Genomic DNA, 19,300 nt, shown 5'->3' with positions numbered 1-19,300 from the left:
AAAGAAATGTGTTTTTGTTTGAGGTATATCGGTGATAGATTTCTATCACCAATAAATCTGAATATTCACTGCTTTTATTTGTTATTATTGTTTGTTATTTGTTATCAGTGCTTTAAACTTTATTATTGTTTGTCTTCAATGTATATTCACTGTTGTTTGTTATTTTATTTTTTTTTTTATGTGTTTGCTATTGATACGTTGTTATCATTGATAGACTTGGAGCATGTTTAATTTATTTTCCATGAAAATGAAGAAAAATTATAGTTTCATTTCTGTTGATTTGTTGTTTAGTTGATAGACTATTGCTAGCCTGCTTTTAAACTTCGAATATGTTGTTGATCATAGTCTATCTATGATAAGTTTCTATCACTGATAGACTTGAAGTGGTAAAGTCTATCAATGATAAGATTATCACTGGTAGACTTCACCACTTCAAGCCTATCAATGATAGAAACATGTCAATGATAAGTTTAAGATTGATATATTTCATTACTTCAAGTCTATAAGTTATCAGCTCCATAAATGATAAAATTGAAGTGTTTAGTTTGTTAACTGAAGTGGTTATTACTATTCTAACATATTGACAATTATGGAAAGCAAACAACAAAAAAAGGGGCAAAAAGAACCTTGGAAGTTAAAGAACCATCAAGCAAAAAAAAGAGATGAAAAAAGAGAAGGTATTAACTATATATTTACTGTATATCTATTTCTAAATTGTTCTTTAGAATATTTATAACATATATTTTCTTTTTTGTTTAAATAGGCAGAAAAAATCCCTAAAGAAAGTTGGAACTTCGCTTTGAAAGTCATAGTTTATGTCAAGTTGGAAGTGATAGACCATATTAGGAGTTTAGATTCTATGTGTCTATCTTTATTTAAGGAAGGACCATTTGGGCATTTTCTAGGTTTAAAAATATCCAAAGTACTTTACAATTTCTAGCACATTTTATTAGAAAACAATGTGTCTCTACTGATAACAATATTCTTCTTTTCAACTTTGGAGGTAACATGATAGAGTTTGGGTTGAGGGATTTTTGTTTGATTACTGAATTAAATTGTAATGAATACCCTATTGAAGATGTTTTAGATGAAACTAAAGAAAACAATTTAGAAATTAAATAAAAAAATTTAGAAATTATACTAGCATCACTAGGGAAAATGTGAGTGCATTTGACTATTTTTCTAGTCACTGCAGTGATGAAAGAAAAATAGCAAAACTTGTCAATCTTTATTTGCTAGAAAACTTGTTGATTCCAAAACAACATCATTGTGTGGATTGGAAGCATGTCTAGATGTTGAATGATGAGGAGAAGTTTAGGAATTATCTATGGGAAAGACTATGTTATAGTCTTACTGTTGAGTTTTTTAATAAATCTATTAAGAATAAAAAGAAACCAGCTGCCTATCTGCAAGGATTCCCTGTAGTTTTAGCTTATTGGGCATATGAAATACTTCCTAAACTTTCTAATGGGTTCGCAAAAAAAAATAGGAAATGGCTTTCCAAGAATCTTGAATTGGGAAACAATAAAGCAATTAGATTGGCAAGATCTTAATGACAACATCTTCTCGGAACGAAATGTAAGTTTCTAATTTTTCCATTATTAATTGTGATACAATTCTATCAATGATATTAGTCTATCAGTGATAGACAAATATCATTGAGAGAAGTATTATATCTATTGAAACACACGACGAGAAGCTGAACGAGCTGGACACCCACCCTATCCCCGTGGCGTCCTTCCCTGAAATGGAACTTTCATGCTGGAGCAAGAACTAGCAGAAGCAGAAAAAGCATTTGAAGAAGAGAACACGAGTCGGGCCTTTTCCACATAATCCACATAAAAAGGGAATCTTTTGTTACAATAGAAGCAGAAGTGATGTGGATTATTCAAGAATCGAAGTCGAGTTGCTTCCTCATTAAGAACCTAACAAGAGCACTCAATATATATGGCACGCTTGACTAATAGTTTCCACTGCGCACCACTTTGCTTTGGGCTCTGGTCTTATAGGGAATGAGTCTATCAGCAACATAGTTTATTAATGGTAGACCAATATCACAGATAGATAGACTATATCAATGATATTGGTCTATCAGTAATGGGGTCTATCAGTGATAAGCCAATACCACTGATATGATCTCATTAAACTATGTCAATGATAACTCCTAACTATGATTATCTGAGTAAATAAAAAATCTTATAAAAAGAAAGTATTCTATATACAATACTAATTAAATATTATGTTTTCAGCTTCATTTAGTTCCTATTGTTGCATCAAAAGAAGAAATGGCATCAGCATACTTCAAAAAATATGTGGAAATGGAGGGAAAAAGTTTGGAGGAAAGAGAAAATGTTGTAGAAAAAGATAAAAAGAATGGAGAAAGAATATCTTCTTTGCAAGAAGATATTGAAGGTCTTAAAAGCCAACACAAAGAAGATATTGAAGATCTTAAAAAAGGACAAATGGAGATTCTCACTTTGTTACATTCTCTAATGGAAATTGTAAAGAAAAGTGAAAGACAAACTCAAGAGTGCTTTGATGAGAATCAGCCTCCATCCGTGAGTTAGAAATGATAGACATCGATATTGATGCTAATATTGACAAAGTAGTTGGATATGCAACTACTTATGCCAAGGAGAAAGAGGTAAAATTATTAAAGTCTTCTAGTTCTTTTACCTTTTTGTTTTTTTCTAATGGTAGACTAAAGTACATATAGTTTACTGACGATAAACTAATATCTACAGATGCATGAACAAAATCATGAGAAAGAGAAGGAAATAAAAGAAGCCAATATAGCTTAAGGAAAAAAGGTACCCATCTAGTTAAATAGTAGGTTATTGCTATTCTATTTTATACTTCAAGTGTGCTACTCATTAAAGGCTATCAGTGATGGGTTTCTATCATTGATAGAATGTTGTAATCTTTTTATTGGAGTCCAACAGTAACATAAAAAAAGTACATTGGCATCTACAATTTTGTGCATTGCTACACTTATATAATATATTATAGAAGATTGAAGACAAGGAGAAAAAGTGAATGTACATGAAAAAAAGGTAAAAAAATGGTGCATGAAAAAGCAAAAAAAAAAAAAAGTGAAGGTATAAAAATTATCGCATTCCCTATATCGCTTTATGACTATTAGATTCAATATATATTTATAAAATGATAATTAAGTATTGACATTTCAGGTTATTGAACAAAAGGAAAATACAACGACGGATGCTGAAAATGTTAGACCGAAAAAACAGCCTAAACCGTCAAAGAAGATGTTGGAGAATGCAAATGACGAGAAGATTGCAAAGGAACAAAAGGATGCAAAGGACCAAAATAATGAAAAGGACAAAAAGAATGCAAAAGATGAAAAGAAAGCTTCTTCAAAACAAACAAGACATTCTCCTAGAATCAAGGACATTGCTCCTAGTTTTGACTTAAAAATCTCTCAAATATAATAATATAGTTGTGATTTAGTTTAATGTTGTGGCTATTAGACCTTATTTTTTGTGGATATGGGATATTAGTGGGATGTGGGATATTATACCCTAGTTTTTGTGGATACATTAGTAGTATCAATGATAGAAATATATCTGTGATAGAAACGATTCATGATAGACTTCATATGTAGTTCATTTTGTCATATAAGTATAGGAAATTGTTGGATCATTAGTTGAATCAATGCAAATTATATCCATTTGTGCTTCTATTTTTATAGTTGTAAGGACCAAAATCTTGTAATTATGTAATGGATGATAAGTGATATATCAATGTCAACGACAAACCAATATTAGTGACAGAAATCACAGTGCATGAAATTACTCACAAAAACTTCATATGTAGTTCTATTTGTCATATAAATATGGGAAATTATGTCTCTTTCTACTTTCTGTTTTAAAGTTCTAAGAACTAAACTCTTGGTATTATTTAATGGATGGTCAATGATAGATCAATGTCAATGATAGACCAATATCAGTGATAGAAAGCACAGTGACAATACTTGAAATTGATGTTACTTTCTTTCGTATGTACTTGATTTTGCATTTTTATTCCATAGGAAATTCTATACTTTGTATTTAGAAAAAGTTCAAAGTACTAAATTTTGTACTTTTAAGTGACATTACTTCACATTGAATAAGAAGCAAAGCGACTCAGACTGATTAACAACACCCACATTGTTCGTAATGTTATGTTCGTATGAACAATATAACAATCAAATCAATGGTAAAAATGACAAACCCTACAACATTCTAAAAATGTTTGCAACCTACACATTCACATCTATAAAGATCACATTGATAGTAAATGTTGCATCATTGTATAAATAGAGGAAATTTACACGTTCTACGATTTTGACCAACATGACGACAACAACTGTACTTTGTCTAACTTCTTTGCTCAACAATTGATAATATTCTTTGTTTTCAAGGTCGGCCTGTTAGACGCTTAACAATTGGAGGTAATATACTCATGCCAATCCCTATAGGCTTCCAATTAGCATGGTTCCCAACTGGATGGACAGAACCAGCATAACATGAAATCAAGATGCTTGTCAAAAAATACTTATGAACAGATGAGTAAGTATCCATGTTGCATCCACGAATAACAGCAAGTGCATGGGTATATGGAATTTCATCAAGGTCCCAAACATGACAAGTACATGATTTGGAATCTAAATGTACCATAAAATGATTGCTTCCATCAATTACTTGAAATTCGACATCATTAATTGCATTAATCTGAGAAAAATGACACATAGACAAGAAATTAATTAAGATCTAACTATCTAAGTCTATCAATGATAGAAGTCTATCACTGATAGAACTCGATCACTGAAAAATTGTTATATTACCCATGAAAACAAGTAACTATTATCGTAAAGCTTCTTGATATCTGATGTTGTATTCGTAGTTTCCCCTCAGCCCAGCTAGTCAAAATAAATTTCATATAATATACAGGTTTACTTTTATCATAAAATCATTTTTGAAGTAATTGTCTAATTGAATCGAGTAGTGATGCCAAAGGTAAATCTCTAAGTTCTTTTAAAACTACATTTAAACATTCTGAAATTTTTGTAGTCATCATCTGATATCCTCTCCTTCTACAATATGCATGAGCCCACTTCTCGAAACCAACATTACTAAGATAGTCTCGTATGTGAGGATATATAACCTCCATCCATCTCATATTTAGCTCAAAATCAGCAATAGTATATGCTTTTCCACATCTAAAAAACATATTATCAATAAAAGAGTCCTTATATGTCAACTTCAAATTTCTCAAAAGGTGTTGCAGACAAGCACAATATTCAGCTGTTGGAAAAACATTTTGAACACCTTTTGGAATACTTAAATGTCGATCGAATATAATAACTAAACCTTCTCGATCCCCTAAACTTTTCTTTATATTATCAAAAAACCATCTCCATGATGCATCATTCTCAGAGTCTACAATACTAAAGGCAAGAGGAAAAATTTGGTTGTTACCATCAATTGTTGACGTCATCAAAAGAGTTCCACCATATTTACATTTCAAAAAGGTGCCATCAACAGATATGTTTTGTCTACAATATTTCCACCCCTCAATACACGATCCAGTTGCCATGAAACAATACTTAAAATATCCCTCAGAATTAGTTTCATATGCAGTGAATGAACCTACAGTAAGATTAATATATATATATATCAAAGAATAATTACATTCTGTTTTACATGAGATCTATCACTTATAAACCAAATATCAGCAATAGACCAATGATATACTCATTTACTATAGGACCTATCACTGATAGACCAACATCATTGATAGACCATATCAATCAAGCAAGTCTACAAATATTGATTACACATTTATTGAAAGCTTGATTGATGATATATAAAGGATAGCAGGAAAAAACAAACTTGGATTCATTTCTTTTAGCTTTGTCAAAAAATTTGGGATCAAGGCATAAGATTCCTTTGCATCACCAATCAATGACTTCATAATATATTCTTTCGCCCTCCAAACTTTATAGTAGCTAACAGTTACCCCAAATTTAGTATGCATGTGAATCATAATATCATCGAAGTCAAACGGTTACAACGACTAAAATCTTTTATCATACAGTCATCAATCAATGATGACGATGCTTATCTATGAGAAGTTTGAATAGCATTTATAGAACAACTATAATTAGCAATATACTTTCTAAGTTTCTAAAGTTCCCCACCCTTATAACGAGAGGCACAAACATACCATTCACAATCTTCTTGGGAGCACTTCAACACAATTACTTTAGAATTTGATCTTACAGTCTTAAACTCAAAGTTGTTCTTTATAGCTATGTAGTAAAAAGACTTTGATACTATTTCCTTACTAGCAAACATATCCTTCTCTTTCAAATCAAATGTAGAAGACAAGCTACCAATATCAACATTCGTTAGGATGTTAAAATCATCACTAATGGAAGAAGAAAAAGACACAATACATAAAAAAAAAATTATCAAATCTACTATTGGAAACTCCTTCTACAACAAGATCAGTAGCATGAACAACTAATGGATGTCTTGTACTTTGTTCTTTAACTAAATTAAAAAACCAAGCAACATCATTATCTTCATAAATTTCAACTATGGTTTGAATGCCACTGATACCAAAATCCAATAAGGTATATAATTGTATTGAAGAAATAGATGAATCCAGTTGAATTTCCTTTAATATCAAACCCACAAAATTCTCAAAACACATAATCTCATCAACCAATGCACCTTTAGTCTTGTAATTCAAGTAATTATGTTTATCATCCAACTGTCCATTATGAAACACCACTATTGCAAGCTTAATCATATTTCCAAATCACTACAAGAAACAACAATTAAACTCATGACATTCTAGAGTAGTAGAATAAATAGAAAACAGTATTTATAAGTGATAGACTAATATCATTGATACACTATGATATGTATCTATCATCAATAGACTAATATTAATGATCGGAAGTTCATGACTACTAATATCAGTGATAGGAAGTTCATGACTTGAAACTTAGGGTACTAATTTTCAGTAATAGCAGTGAAGATACTACTTTTTGTGATAGTAGTGAGAGCACTTGTAATTCATGGTTTGTAATATGTGATAGAAGTGATAGCAGTGATAGCAATAGGGTATTAATTTTTGTGATAGCAGTTCATGACTTATAATTCAAATAATAATCAGTGATAGGAGTGAGGGTACTAATTTTTGTCAAATTTTTGTCAATACTTGGAACTGAGGAAATCGAATAAAAATAGAGCATACTTCAAGAAAAATCAACAAAACCTAAAAAAAAAGAAGAAGAAATCGAATACCTAGACATCTAATAAAAAATAGAGTAAGATATCGAATACCTAGACATGGGAGAAAGAATCGCACAAGAAAATGATAAAACCATACAAAATCGCGAGTCAAAAATACAAAATCGAACGTAGAAAGAAGAAATCGCGAGCAGAAAACCTCATAATCGAGTGGCGAAGAATTGAGAAGACGTACCTGGAAAACGCACATTAGCTCGACCAAAAAGAAGATGAAACTTCAGAAGAAGTGGCACTGTAGAAAAACACAGAAAGAAAATGAAAACGACCAAGAAAAAGGGAGATGACGAAGAACAAGGGGGACGATGAAGCCCACGATGAGGAAGAAGTGGAAGAAGACATAAAGAAAGAAAACATATTGAAGTTGGACAATGAAGAACAAAGGGAAGAATAGGGTTATTTTAGAATTAAAAAAAAAAAAGGTAAACGTATTTAAGGATAAAATAATTTATATTTCTAAATATATATATATATATAATTAAAAAAAAACACCTACTACAAATTTCCTAGATAATTAATATATATGTTTGAATATGCATAATAATTAATGTCCAAAAGTTAGTTTTGCATCTGGTTATATTTTTACGTTCATAAAAATCCAACCCATAAGAACAAAATTAGAAAATTTATGTCATATGGATTGTATAATCCTATAAATAATTATATATTAAATTTCAAATAGTGGAATTATGTAAGACAAACGTGAAATTAAATGTGTCTTACAACTATGGAAAAGTCTATGTAAAACAAAAAATGATATTAGAAAATCTGTGTGACGTGGATTTTAAAATCCAATTGATAACAATACAGTTACATTGCAAAATTGGTATTTAAAGTTTAGAAAAAGTTAGAATTTATTCTGCATGGTTTATAATTAGAATTTAAGGTAGGTTTGGATTGACAAAGAAAAAAATATTTTTTTAAAAAACTATTTTTATTTAAATTATTTTTATAAAAGTCGATTAAAATACACTTTGACAATGTTTCAAAAATTATTTTGATTCGTTGTCAAACAATTCAAATTTTTTTTTAAGATGACTTATTTTCAAAATCAAATACTTAAAAAGTTAAACCAAACACACATTTAGTCTCTATAATTTGATAAAATACTCCTAAATAGTCCACAAGATAGGGACCATGTATGAGAATTTTATTAATCCATAAAGACTATTTATGAGATTTTATCAAATTATAAAAACAAAATTCTAATTGTTAAATCACTAAAAGAAAATTCTAAATTTTTTTCATATTGTAAGGACAAATTTGTAATTACGCAAATTTAAAAAGTGGAATTAAGTAAAACGAACGTGATATTAAATGTGTGTCTTAAAACTGTGGGAAACAAACCTGCCCAAGAATAGACAATTCCATTTTTCGTTGAAATTGACATTTTTAAACTCTTAATTCCAAATTCCAATACAACCAAAACGACGTCGTTTCGTCTTGAAAGTGAACGTTCTGAATTGCCAGTGTCACTCAATTATTCATTGGTCACAGAAGGAAGTCCGACGTGACGCCACCATCCACCGTAATATCGCCACGTGTCAACCTGTCTATAACCCCGGACGTCAAAACTGACCGTTAACTTCATTTGACCAAACTGGTAGCGTCCGCTCTGTCAGTTGCGAAAGAAAGAGAGAACAAAAGAAGAAACAACGAAGAAGAGAAGACGGAGTCTCCGACTCTCCATTGGTCAAAAAAAGAGTCTGCAAAGACTGAAAGATCCTTTTTCAGCCCTTGGGGAAGATTCGTAGGTTGCTTGATTCTGCTTGGATTTTAATTTTTTTTTTTGCGAAATGATCTGCTTGCTTCAGGTATTTTGATTTTGAACTTCGACTGATTTTTTTTGTTTTCTACTGTTTTGATGGATTTTAATTTTTCCTTTTGGTTTGTTGCTGAGAAATTGTAAGAAATTGATAGGACATTTGTGAGTGTTGTACTGGTTTTGGATCGTGTTTGTATTGCATTTTGAGTGTCTTGGATGCTTGGAACTGAGATTTGGTTTTCGCCATTTTGGATTAGATTGCTTAGGGGAAGTGTGTGCTGACATTCCCCTGGGTATGTAGGAAATTGGCTTAGTTGGATTTGGTAGAGTCACGAGGAAACTCATTTATCCCTTTGCTTTATGCTGGTGTGGCTAGCTTCCATATAAAGAAAATTTTCTTTCGGTTTGTTGTTTTTGTATTTGGAATGTCGATGGCTTATTTCTTGCATTATGTTCATGGTCCACCCAACTAATTTTGAGAGGTCTCGTCCATCTGAAGAATAGGTTTGGGAGACGATAATGCTTTTAAGTTATTAAGTTTTCAAGTTTGAACTCGGGACTACCTTTGAGGGTATGTCAAAATGTACCATGGTCTTTTAATAGGATCCGTGGTTGAGCTCTATGAGAGAGGCAGTGTGCTCTGACGGACCGGAGTTGCCTTGAATGAGAGAGAGTAAGCTCTCAATTCAACCAAGAGTGACCAATTGAACGTGCTTCACCAATCATTTGTTCAAGGTGGGGTTGGATAGGAATTTGAATATAGTCCCTTACTGGTTAGTGGTGGGGAAGACTCTCATGGTATAGGAGGACATGACCTCCACTCGGATGAAGCTTTTGAATGAAACTAAAGGCAAAATCATGCATGTTTAAGCTCGAAGTGAGGGTGCTTGTTTTCATGGCACTCATCATCATGCAGCCCAAGGTTTGCTTAGTTACGGAAATGGTTTGTTTAGTCCTCGAAACTAAGTCTTGACTGCTTTGTCCGAAGATTTCTCATTGTTTTCGTACAATGCTTGCCCCCTTCCATGCTTCCTTCGTGCATCAACCTTCTCTGCTTACAGAGTGTCTGAAGTTGTTAATATTGCTCAATTTTCGGCTTGGGCAGCTATAAGAAGATTCTTTGTTGAGAGTCTTGCATTAGAAGGACTTTAGGGATAATCTCCAATATACGATGAAGTTGATTGAAGCTCATTCAACCATTATCGAAGAATTCAGAAGGACTATATACTGACGTTGAAGAGCTCCACGATACCATTTCCCCATCATTGACTTCACTTTGGAGAGGCTGAGGCTCACCGAATAGAGTGATGCCTTCAAAGTAACAGAGGAACTCTTCTTATAACATAAGAGATATGGTGTCTTATCTCGCAAAGCTAAAACATGGCTTGAGGCATCAAACTTCGATGAAGGACCAAATTTCTAGAACTTGACAGAGATTTAAACCGCTCAATCTTCGATTGAACAGAGGTCAAATTCATGTAAAATATGAAAAGACTGGATGGATAATACTAAAAACTTCCTTGATCTCCATTTACTTTTCCTCCTTGCACCCGACCTTTCACATTCCATCTCAAGATTCCCGTAACAACCTTGCATTCTCGATCAGAATCTCCGTGTCAAAACTTTGACAGTTTTTCTAAAGAAACACATTTTTTTTAAGTTCTTTTGCTTCCTTTGTATCATCTCTTTTACTGGTCAATCCTTTGTCTTGGCTTTTACTCGAAAATTCTATCAAGCTACGTATTAGATGTTGAAGTACTGCTCCAGTAACATGAATTGGTGCAACAACTGAGCCAACAATAAGAACCTGCAAAATGGATGCATAGGAAACAAATAAAAGTTACCAGTAAACCAACTGCAATTGTCCATGTACAGAGGAACTGACAATTGCATAAAATGTTCGGAAAAACACCCTAAGAAATGTATTCAAGTGAATCACACTTTAATCCCTCTCCGAAGAACTTGTGCTCTTTGTTCTTTTTTGATAATGAAATTACTCCTTAGTTTCTTCGCAAAAGGGAAAAGAAAAGGTTCTTCCTCTAAAGAACTTTCGTCAGTCTGGAAGATTCTTCTGTTCCCCTTGAGCCAATTAAGCTAGATGATGGTCAGCAAAGCATATTGCTCGCCACAAAAGGCGCTTTCCTTGTTTTGAGGCGGGTGGAGAACAAAGCACTTTCATATGACAGCTGGTTGTTTTATTAGAGAGAATCACATGGATTGACGCCACGTATTGGCCAAATTTGAACAGTTTATTAGTTTGCCCCATTGGAGTTTATGATGGACCTTCCGCAACAAACTTAACAAATTGTCTCTTTATGATGATGGGTATTGATATTGTTGTAAAAGTCCTATATATGGTAAAGTAAATATTGACAATTTTGTTGATATTTAGAAACAATTTACAAATTTGGATTATCTTTAGCTGTAAATTCACTTCTATTAAGATTTTCTTCTTCTAATTTGTTATCAAGCTAAATTTAAGCATGATTCCTTTTTCCGTAAAAACAACTTTTGTCCTTTTTTTGGTCGCTATACGGACTAATTTGTAATTGTTTTTTAGTTTTTAGGTTAAGTTATACGTACGCTTACAAATTGTACACATTTGACCATTTTTTCTGTTAATGTATTCTAAAACTAGACTAGATACGTTCAAAACTGAACTTTTGGAAGTGGTACGAGGTGCTAACTTCTAACAAAAGCAACTACGATGGTTTATGAAGACAACCTACAACCCAAACCATAGTAGCGTCGTGGAACACTTTGTTAGGCTGTTCCACCTTACCGAACAGCAAATGAGCTTCCCAAGGGAAGCTTTTCTTTCCCAGAGAAGTGCTTGGGTTTAAATACGTAGTTGCTGAAAATCGCTAGGGAATGCCCGATTTTTTCTATATCCATCGGCACCGTTCGTTTGCGCATGCATAAAACTTTTTTGCATCACTCCTGGAGAGACCTCCAGGCCGATTTCCCGTTTCAACGGCCTCATATATTCGAACAGTACCACTTGTGCGGTGTAGCTATTCGGTCTTTTCGTTCCTTCCTTTTCAACTTGTACGCCTCCATACACTTTAATGCACCACAATCTTCACCCCCAACTCCTACCAATTTATTACCTAATAGCATCAAGAATGTCCTCTTGGCATATTTGAGTGAGTGCCCCTATTTCCCTCAACCTTATCCGGCCCCTAAACACAGGACTTATATTTGAACATGGAACTTCAGATCCATGCTTCAAATTACAAAGTGGGGGTCGAGCTTCATCTGCACCAGGACATTGGGAAAATGGTCCTTTCACAAGCTACAAAAGGCATCTCTGGATCACGAGATTCATTCACTTGAGCAGCAGCAATAGGAGCCCAAAAGTTTGAAGTTATTTGTTTGTGGAAGTTAGTTCTACATTTATCAGTAAGGTCATGGGAAAATGATATTTTGCAAGTGATACCGTTTTTAATGGTAACTCTGATTTGAATGTCGTCACAAAAAAAAATTATTTCCCTAAGCTCCCAACAGCGGTAAAGTTTTGGATTCAGCTAAGAAGTCTTAATTTTAAAATCCTTTGAAACCAGCAGTGTTAGACATTGAATATCTCGATTCGCAGCAGTCAATTTTTAAATCTGGCTATCATAGAGAATTTAGATTTAGATGTTTTGCATGCATAGATTCCAAGTATCTGCTTTCCTCAAATCCCCCGTTTCCTAAATTGCAGGTTAGGAATTGCACAGACTGTGCATCATAAGGATCAATTTGTATCAGTTTAGCATATTATGGCATCTTCTGGTATGGGTCCAGTTGGAAAACCCGGTAGTGGCGTTGCATTATTTGCTGATAAACTTCCGGAGGGGATTAATGAAATGAAGATCAGAGATGAGAAGGTTGAAAAGGTTGGCCTCTTTAAGCGAATAGCTGGTCTAGTATAATAATTCTCTCTACTTTATGTCTTTTTTTTTTCTTTTTTTTTTTTGTGCTAAATATTCATCTTCAGGATATGGAAGCCACAGTGGTTGATGGAAATGGTACAGAAACTGGACATATAATTGTAACTACCATCGGTGGTCGAAATGGTCAATCCAAACAGGTAAACATTCTACAACTTGCTGCGAATATGTCATATTCTAACCATTTGCATCTATATTGAGACTACTTCGTTTTTTAGGAGTATTTCCTTTTAAGTTATATTATACTTGCTTTTGCAATTTATTTTTCCGTGAACTTTGTAACAGACAATAAGTTACATGGCAGAGCGCACGGTTGGGCAGGGATCCTTCGGTATTGTATTTCAGGTAATGGGTTCAATTGCAAGTTTTTCTATATGAGAGTGGGTGGTAATATTTCCTCATAAAAAGAATAATAAATCTTACTAATATAAATCAGCAACTTTTGGAGGTTGAAGTGTAATAGTTTGTGCTTTTATGACTTTGGTTTGCAGGCTAAATGCCTTGAGACTGGAGAAACTGTTGCTATCAAGAAGGTCCTTCAGGATAAGAGATATAAGAATCGTGAGTTGCAAACAATGCGCCTTCTCGATCATCCTAATGTTGTTTCTCTGAAACACTGCTTTTTTTCCACAACGGAAAAGGATGAGCTTTATCTTAATCTGGTGCTTGAGTATGTACCTGAGACAGTTTATCGGGTAATAAAGCACTACACAAAGGCAAATCAGCGGATGCCTCTCATATATGTCAAGCTTTATGCCTATCAGGTAAATCTATAGTCTTTCTAAGGTTTAGATGACTTATGCATTACCTTTCATTACCTTTATCCCCGTTGCAGATGGATAATTAAACCACATCAATATGTATAGAGAATTAGGATAGGGAAAATAGTACTTGACTTGAGATATTTGACAAAGATGTACTAAGTGAAGAAATTCCTGGTAACTATCCTCCGTAGAGTTCATCTTACTCGGATTGGTTGAGGGGTTTTTTAGTCCGTCATGCTTTATAATCTATTATTATGTAAAAGTTTTCTCAGGTGTGATACTTGTTAATTAAATGTCAGCTCTATCCAATACTTTTCGTGTAAAGGCGTGTCTGAAGTACACTTATCTAATTTAAAGTGGGAAGACCTATTCCAAGTAATCCATATTGGAATTATGAAGCAAATCTGGACAGCATCTAATTTTAAGTTTCTCTTGATATCTCAACAGATATGTAGAGCTCTAGCCTACATTCACGGAGGAATAGGAGTATGCCATAGGGATATTAAGCCGCAGAATCTACTGGTTTGCTTTAAAAACTTTTATTTTTTTCTCTTTTTTTGTAGTTATTTGAAAGCTACTTGCTGATAAAATTGTTGTTCAGGTTAATCCCCATACTCATCAAGTCAAGCTATGCGATTTTGGAAGTGCAAAAGTTCTGGTAGGGCTTCCTTTTTGCGTCTTATCTCTTGATATTACAAAAGTATTTTTAGCAGTAAATCTATTATGTTGCCTTTATTCCTCATTTTTGCATGATGCTTTTATAACATATACTATCTTGTCTCTTCCTTTTCATTTGTTTTTAACAGGTGAAAGGCGAGCCAAATATATCATATATTTGTTCTCGTTATTATCGAGCACCTGAACTAATATTTGGGGCTACTGAATACACTACCGCAATTGATATATGGTCTGCGGGCTGCGTTCTTGCTGAGTTACTTCTTGGACAGGTTCCTTACGAAATTAACAATCCCCTCCTTCTCATTCTATGTAAAGTTGGGAAGGGATCAGGATATTTTCTCTTCCTCTCTTCCTGTCTCTGACTCTCTCCTATCTCTCTCTTACTTGCTTGCTCAAATTTTGTAGCCTCTCTTTCCTGGTGAGAGTGGCGTGGATCAGCTTGTTGAGATAATCAAGGTTAGTAACCTCACTCTTTTCTGAAGAGAATAAGTTGCTATTTTAGAAACTGAGGTTCTTGTTGTGTTGAACTTGTCTCTTTGATTAGGTACTTGGGACTCCTACCCGTGAAGAAATCAAGTGTATGAACCCCAATTATACTGAGTTTAAATTCCCACAAATCAAGGCACATCCCTGGCACAAGGTACGTAGGTTTGATTTCAAAATGCAACATTTACTCTTTGTGTTTGCGGTTTCTCCCAATCTACCTTTGCCCTGCAGATATTTCACAAGCGAATGCCACCAGAAGCAGTGGATCTTGTCTCAAGACTCCTCCAGTACTCTCCAAATCTTAGGTGCACTGCTGTAAGTGTTTTCCTTTCCCCATCACGATTAAACGATTCAAAGAAAGGGTAAATTTTATACCCTTAAACTTGCAGGTTATATTAATAAAAACCCTAAACTAATAATTGCTTTCATAAGTGACTACTAAACTATTTATTAATGATTTCTAACTGTTCTCACTTGATTCCATTTAAAATCATCTTAAAATTGCCTAAATAATATTATTCTTCGCCTAATCTGAACTATTATCACATCATTCTTTCTAAATGAGTATAAAAACTAGAGGAAGAAGAAGAGCACACAATATTAATAAAACCTTTTTTTCTTTTTTGGTGTGAACCTCCAACCTCGAGGGATAGAGTGCATGTTCAATTACTGTTGAGTTATGCTCACTTCGACTATGAAAGCTGCTACGACCTACTTGATTCTAGTATTATTTATATCTAACATTGTGGTAACGATGAGTTATGTCTAAATTGATTTATTTTTTTGAAGTTTTGGGTCTTAGTTAATACAACCATAAGTTTAAGATTGTGGTTTGCGAGGGTGTGTGCCCTATTATAGGATCTTTGGAGGGAGAGGAACAATAGAGTGTTTAGAGGTGTGGATAGGGATCCTAATGAGGTTTGATCCTCAGTAAGGTTCCATGTCTCTCTTTGGGCTTCGGTTTCGAAGACTTTTTGTAATTATTCCCTAGGTAGTATGTTATTAGTTGGAAACCCTTTCTTTAGAAGGGATTTAAGGCTTGATTTTTTTATGCCCTTGCATTCTTTTTTTCCAATTTTTTTCTCAATGAAAGCAGTTGTTTATTTAAAAAATATATATATATTAGTTTAAGATTTTAACTGATTCAATCTGGAAAGTATAGGAAAAGAAATGATTTTTCCCTGAGAAAGAAACTAATACTAAAGCCAATTTTGTGAGTAAATGTCATAAAAAAAAGCTGTAATTGCACATAAGCAGTAAATCTCCACCCTATTCATTTCTCATCATTCTAATGTCAATGTAATATTATTATCTGCTCCTGATATGTATTTTACAAACAAAACAGTTAGAGGCATGTATCCATCCTTTCTTTGATGAACTCCGCGATCCCAATACTCGTCTTCCAAACGGGCGCCCCCTGCCTCCTCTCTTCAACTTCAAACCCCAAGGTTTTGTTTCTTCCTAGTTATTATGGATTTTATAGTACTTTTAACCTAACTGTTTGTTTGCTTTCAGTCCTTGTACTCCTGGAAATATAGCCATTCTTTTTAATAAACAACTTATGTGCCATGTTAAATGAATGAAATTTAGTGAACTCTTAGAATCTTAAGATCAATGGTAGTTTAATTATTTGTTTGTTTTTAGTATCTTGTCACTTGATTTTGATTCTTCGTTTGATGGATTGAATTACTGTAACCCATTGGATGACCATTTCATTTTCTATGCTTTGTTTTTGAAAAGTATGTTTGTTTCCTCAACTGTGGTTTTCACCTCTCTAAAAATCTATTATGAGCATATCGCATATCTCGATGATTTGATGTCATGAGTTTAGTAACATATGTTGGCATGAGTTCTGTCGTGTTTTTGTTTTTTTTTCCCCTCTTCTTCTTCCCCCTCCAAGAAACACGACTTGAATTTTTAAAAACATTTGTAGAAAATTTAAGAAATCAAAGAAACTCATTAATGGAAGTTGTTTTTGTTTAACTTTCAAAAACAAAAAGTCAAATGATTGTCATACAGGCCTAGAGTAAGAAGTTTAATGGTGAAAATGTAACCGAAACTAAAATATCAGAAATAAAAGATATGTTTTTAACCTATTATTATTTATGAGCATATAAACGATTAGCAGTTAAAAAGATACTGAATATGAGATCTGCAGAGCTAAAAGGTGCAACTTTGGAGCTCCTCTCCAAACTCATCCCAGAACATGCTCGGAAGCAGTGCTCTTTCCTTGATTTTTAGATCAAAACACAACGTGAATGTTATTTTCCTCGTCAGATTCAGACAGGTATGAAAATCCTTCAAAATGTAATTGTGTATGTCTGATTATCAATTGTAATGTATTTTATTTGAAAAAGAATTATCGGAGATTAACGCTGGTTGAAGGAATGTTGCTATTGAAATAACTATTCACCTAGGATTTTTACTTCTCTTAAAAATACTTTTGACTGCTGCTTGTCTGTATTTGATTGAGAATACTGCTTCCTCTGGCAGAAGTGACTCATGCATTTGTTGAGCATCTCACGATAGAAAAATCAAGAGAATTCACAATGTTATATAATATATATAGATCATTTCTCTCATTGTCGGTTGATTCTTAGATGGAATCTCATGTTAAAATATGGTGTCAGGCCCATGAAGCCCAAACAGGCATTCAATCCAAAAACTAAAAAACGTCATCTTATCAAAGAATAGTGAACTTGAAGAGGCACCATATTGAAGGGGATGAGCACATTAGAAAAATCAAGAGATCTTGCAATGTTTATAAGATATATGGACTACTCATTTTATTACAATTGGTTTTGAGATAGAATTATATGGGGGGCGCTTGGGAACTCTAGAAAAAGGTACACTTGGTAACTCCTAAACCTCTAGAAAAAAAAAATACATTTGAGTTTTGCAACTTATCGAAGAAATATCTTTGTACTTTCAAAAGTTGCAATATAACTTTGACTTTTCACAAATGGTTTAATATTATTGTTAGAGTAGAATTCTTTTAGCATTTCTGACATAATTGAGACTTGAAATGATGTGGCTGTGTTTATAATAAAATGTTTATAAAAGATTATGAGTAACATTCTATCCTTTAAAATAACATGGAAATTTTAGGAATAAAAAAGAGAATAATATGAGTATTAAAAAAAATTATAGAAAAAGTTGATAGGAAAGAGGAAAAAAACGCATGGGGTTGCTTAGTTTGCTTTTATAACAAGAATATTGCATGTATGAACAAACATGATGCAAGATGGAAGATTGGTGTTGAAGAATAAGAATGGACAACGGACATGGTGTCAACGTCAAAATTCAGACAACAAAAAATATTCGACTTTTTAATGTGATAATGACGATGAATTAATTAAACTATCCACATTTAAAATAATTACTGTCTTACCATTAAGATATGTTTGAATTGAAAAATGAAATGAAGTACTTACCCATGTTTGAATTGGAAAATGAAATGAGGTAAAGAGGGTTGTACCTCAGGGAACTATCAAAATGTCCCTACTATCAAATCAGAATAAAAAAAAAGCTAGGTTAGTTGGCAAAAAGGACCATAGAAAAAATGTGAAATATGATTAAAAAATTCAAAAGTAAAAATTTTGGGTGAAAAGTCGATTCCTCTTTTGTTCTCTCTCTCTTTCCCCTCTTTCAGTATTTCTTCTCCATCATCATCTTCTTCATCAAGCTCTCTCTTTCCATTCTTTCAAGCAAACATTTCAGTAATTTTTTCCAAATATTTCTATATTTTAATTATTTCTCTATTTCTTCTAGGGAGGTGGCTAGTCAAGGAGCAGGGGTGGCTTGGCTATGATTTGGATTAACAGAAAGCACCATATAATTAAATAGCATAAACTTCTCCGTTATCGTCTTTGGATTCGTAAATTGTTAAAAACCCATGTTGGACTTTCACTTTCTTGTCGTTTCGATCGATTTTCTTCAGCTTGGGTTTCAAATCGGTGTAACCATCCCTCTCCAATCAACGAGGATATCTCTCCGGTCGATTCTGTCCCTTTCCTCGTCCTCGTTGAAATGGTGTTTAAGAAACTATAAAAACAGAGAAATAATGGAAAGAGAGAGGAATTGATTTTTTACCCAAAATTTTTACTTTTAGTGTTTTTTTTTTATCATATTTCACTTTTTTTTATTATTCTTTTTGCCAACTCACCTCATTTTTTAAATTCCAATTTAATAGTACGGATCATTTTTAAACTTTATTGAAACTATATCAATCAAAATTGGACATTTAAAATGAAACAACTATCAAATCACATGGACCAAAATGGTATTTAAACCTAAAAGGATTTTATTACTAAAGCGAGTATAACTCAATTAACATTCGAATCTATTAATGGCTAA

General features: G+C 33.2%; 1 protein-coding gene and 1 pseudogene across 8 annotated transcripts; one reads left to right on the top strand and one right to left on the bottom strand.

Annotated features, from left to right (window-relative positions):
• Positions 1–4,934: 4,934 nt before the first annotated feature.
• On the bottom strand, positions 4,935–6,816 carry LOC150032728 (uncharacterized; annotated as a pseudogene).
• A 2,003-nt stretch (positions 6,817–8,819) lies between these two features.
• SK13 (shaggy-like kinase 13) lies at positions 8,820–19,042 on the top strand. 8 transcript variants are annotated; one of them, XR_005485513.2, is made up of 15 exons: positions 8,903–9,133; positions 12,788–12,962; positions 13,064–13,156; positions 13,302–13,361; positions 13,508–13,780; positions 14,228–14,302; positions 14,382–14,438; positions 14,587–14,727; positions 14,864–14,914; positions 15,003–15,098; positions 15,176–15,259; positions 16,290–16,392; positions 17,103–17,231; positions 17,575–17,790; positions 18,716–19,042. XR_005485513.2 is itself a non-coding variant. In XM_090307333.1 (14 exons), the coding sequence occupies exons 2-13, from the start codon at positions 12,846–12,848 to the stop codon at positions 17,183–17,185; spliced, it is 1,233 nt and encodes a 410-aa protein (XP_090163459.1). In that variant the 5' UTR covers positions 8,903–9,073; positions 12,788–12,845; the 3' UTR covers positions 17,186–17,231; positions 18,716–19,042. The 8 variants fall into 8 exon arrangements, 7 of the variants coding, with proteins under 7 accessions (XP_038903831.1, XP_090163459.1, XP_038903829.1 ...); XM_090307333.1 differs by lacking the exon at positions 17,575–17,790 and having other exon boundaries at positions 8,903–9,073; XM_039047901.2 differs by lacking the exon at positions 17,575–17,790.
• Positions 19,043–19,300: the final 258 nt, after the last annotated feature.

Source organism: Benincasa hispida, chromosome 11, assembly GCF_027475165.1.
Source record: "Benincasa hispida cultivar pf3 chromosome 11, pf3_genome.v1.1, whole genome shotgun sequence".
In the NCBI taxonomy this organism is placed as follows: domain Eukaryota; kingdom Viridiplantae; phylum Streptophyta; class Magnoliopsida; order Cucurbitales; family Cucurbitaceae; genus Benincasa; species Benincasa hispida.
Note: the sequence above shows the minus strand (reverse complement) of the source record. Positions and strands in the feature narration are given on the sequence as shown.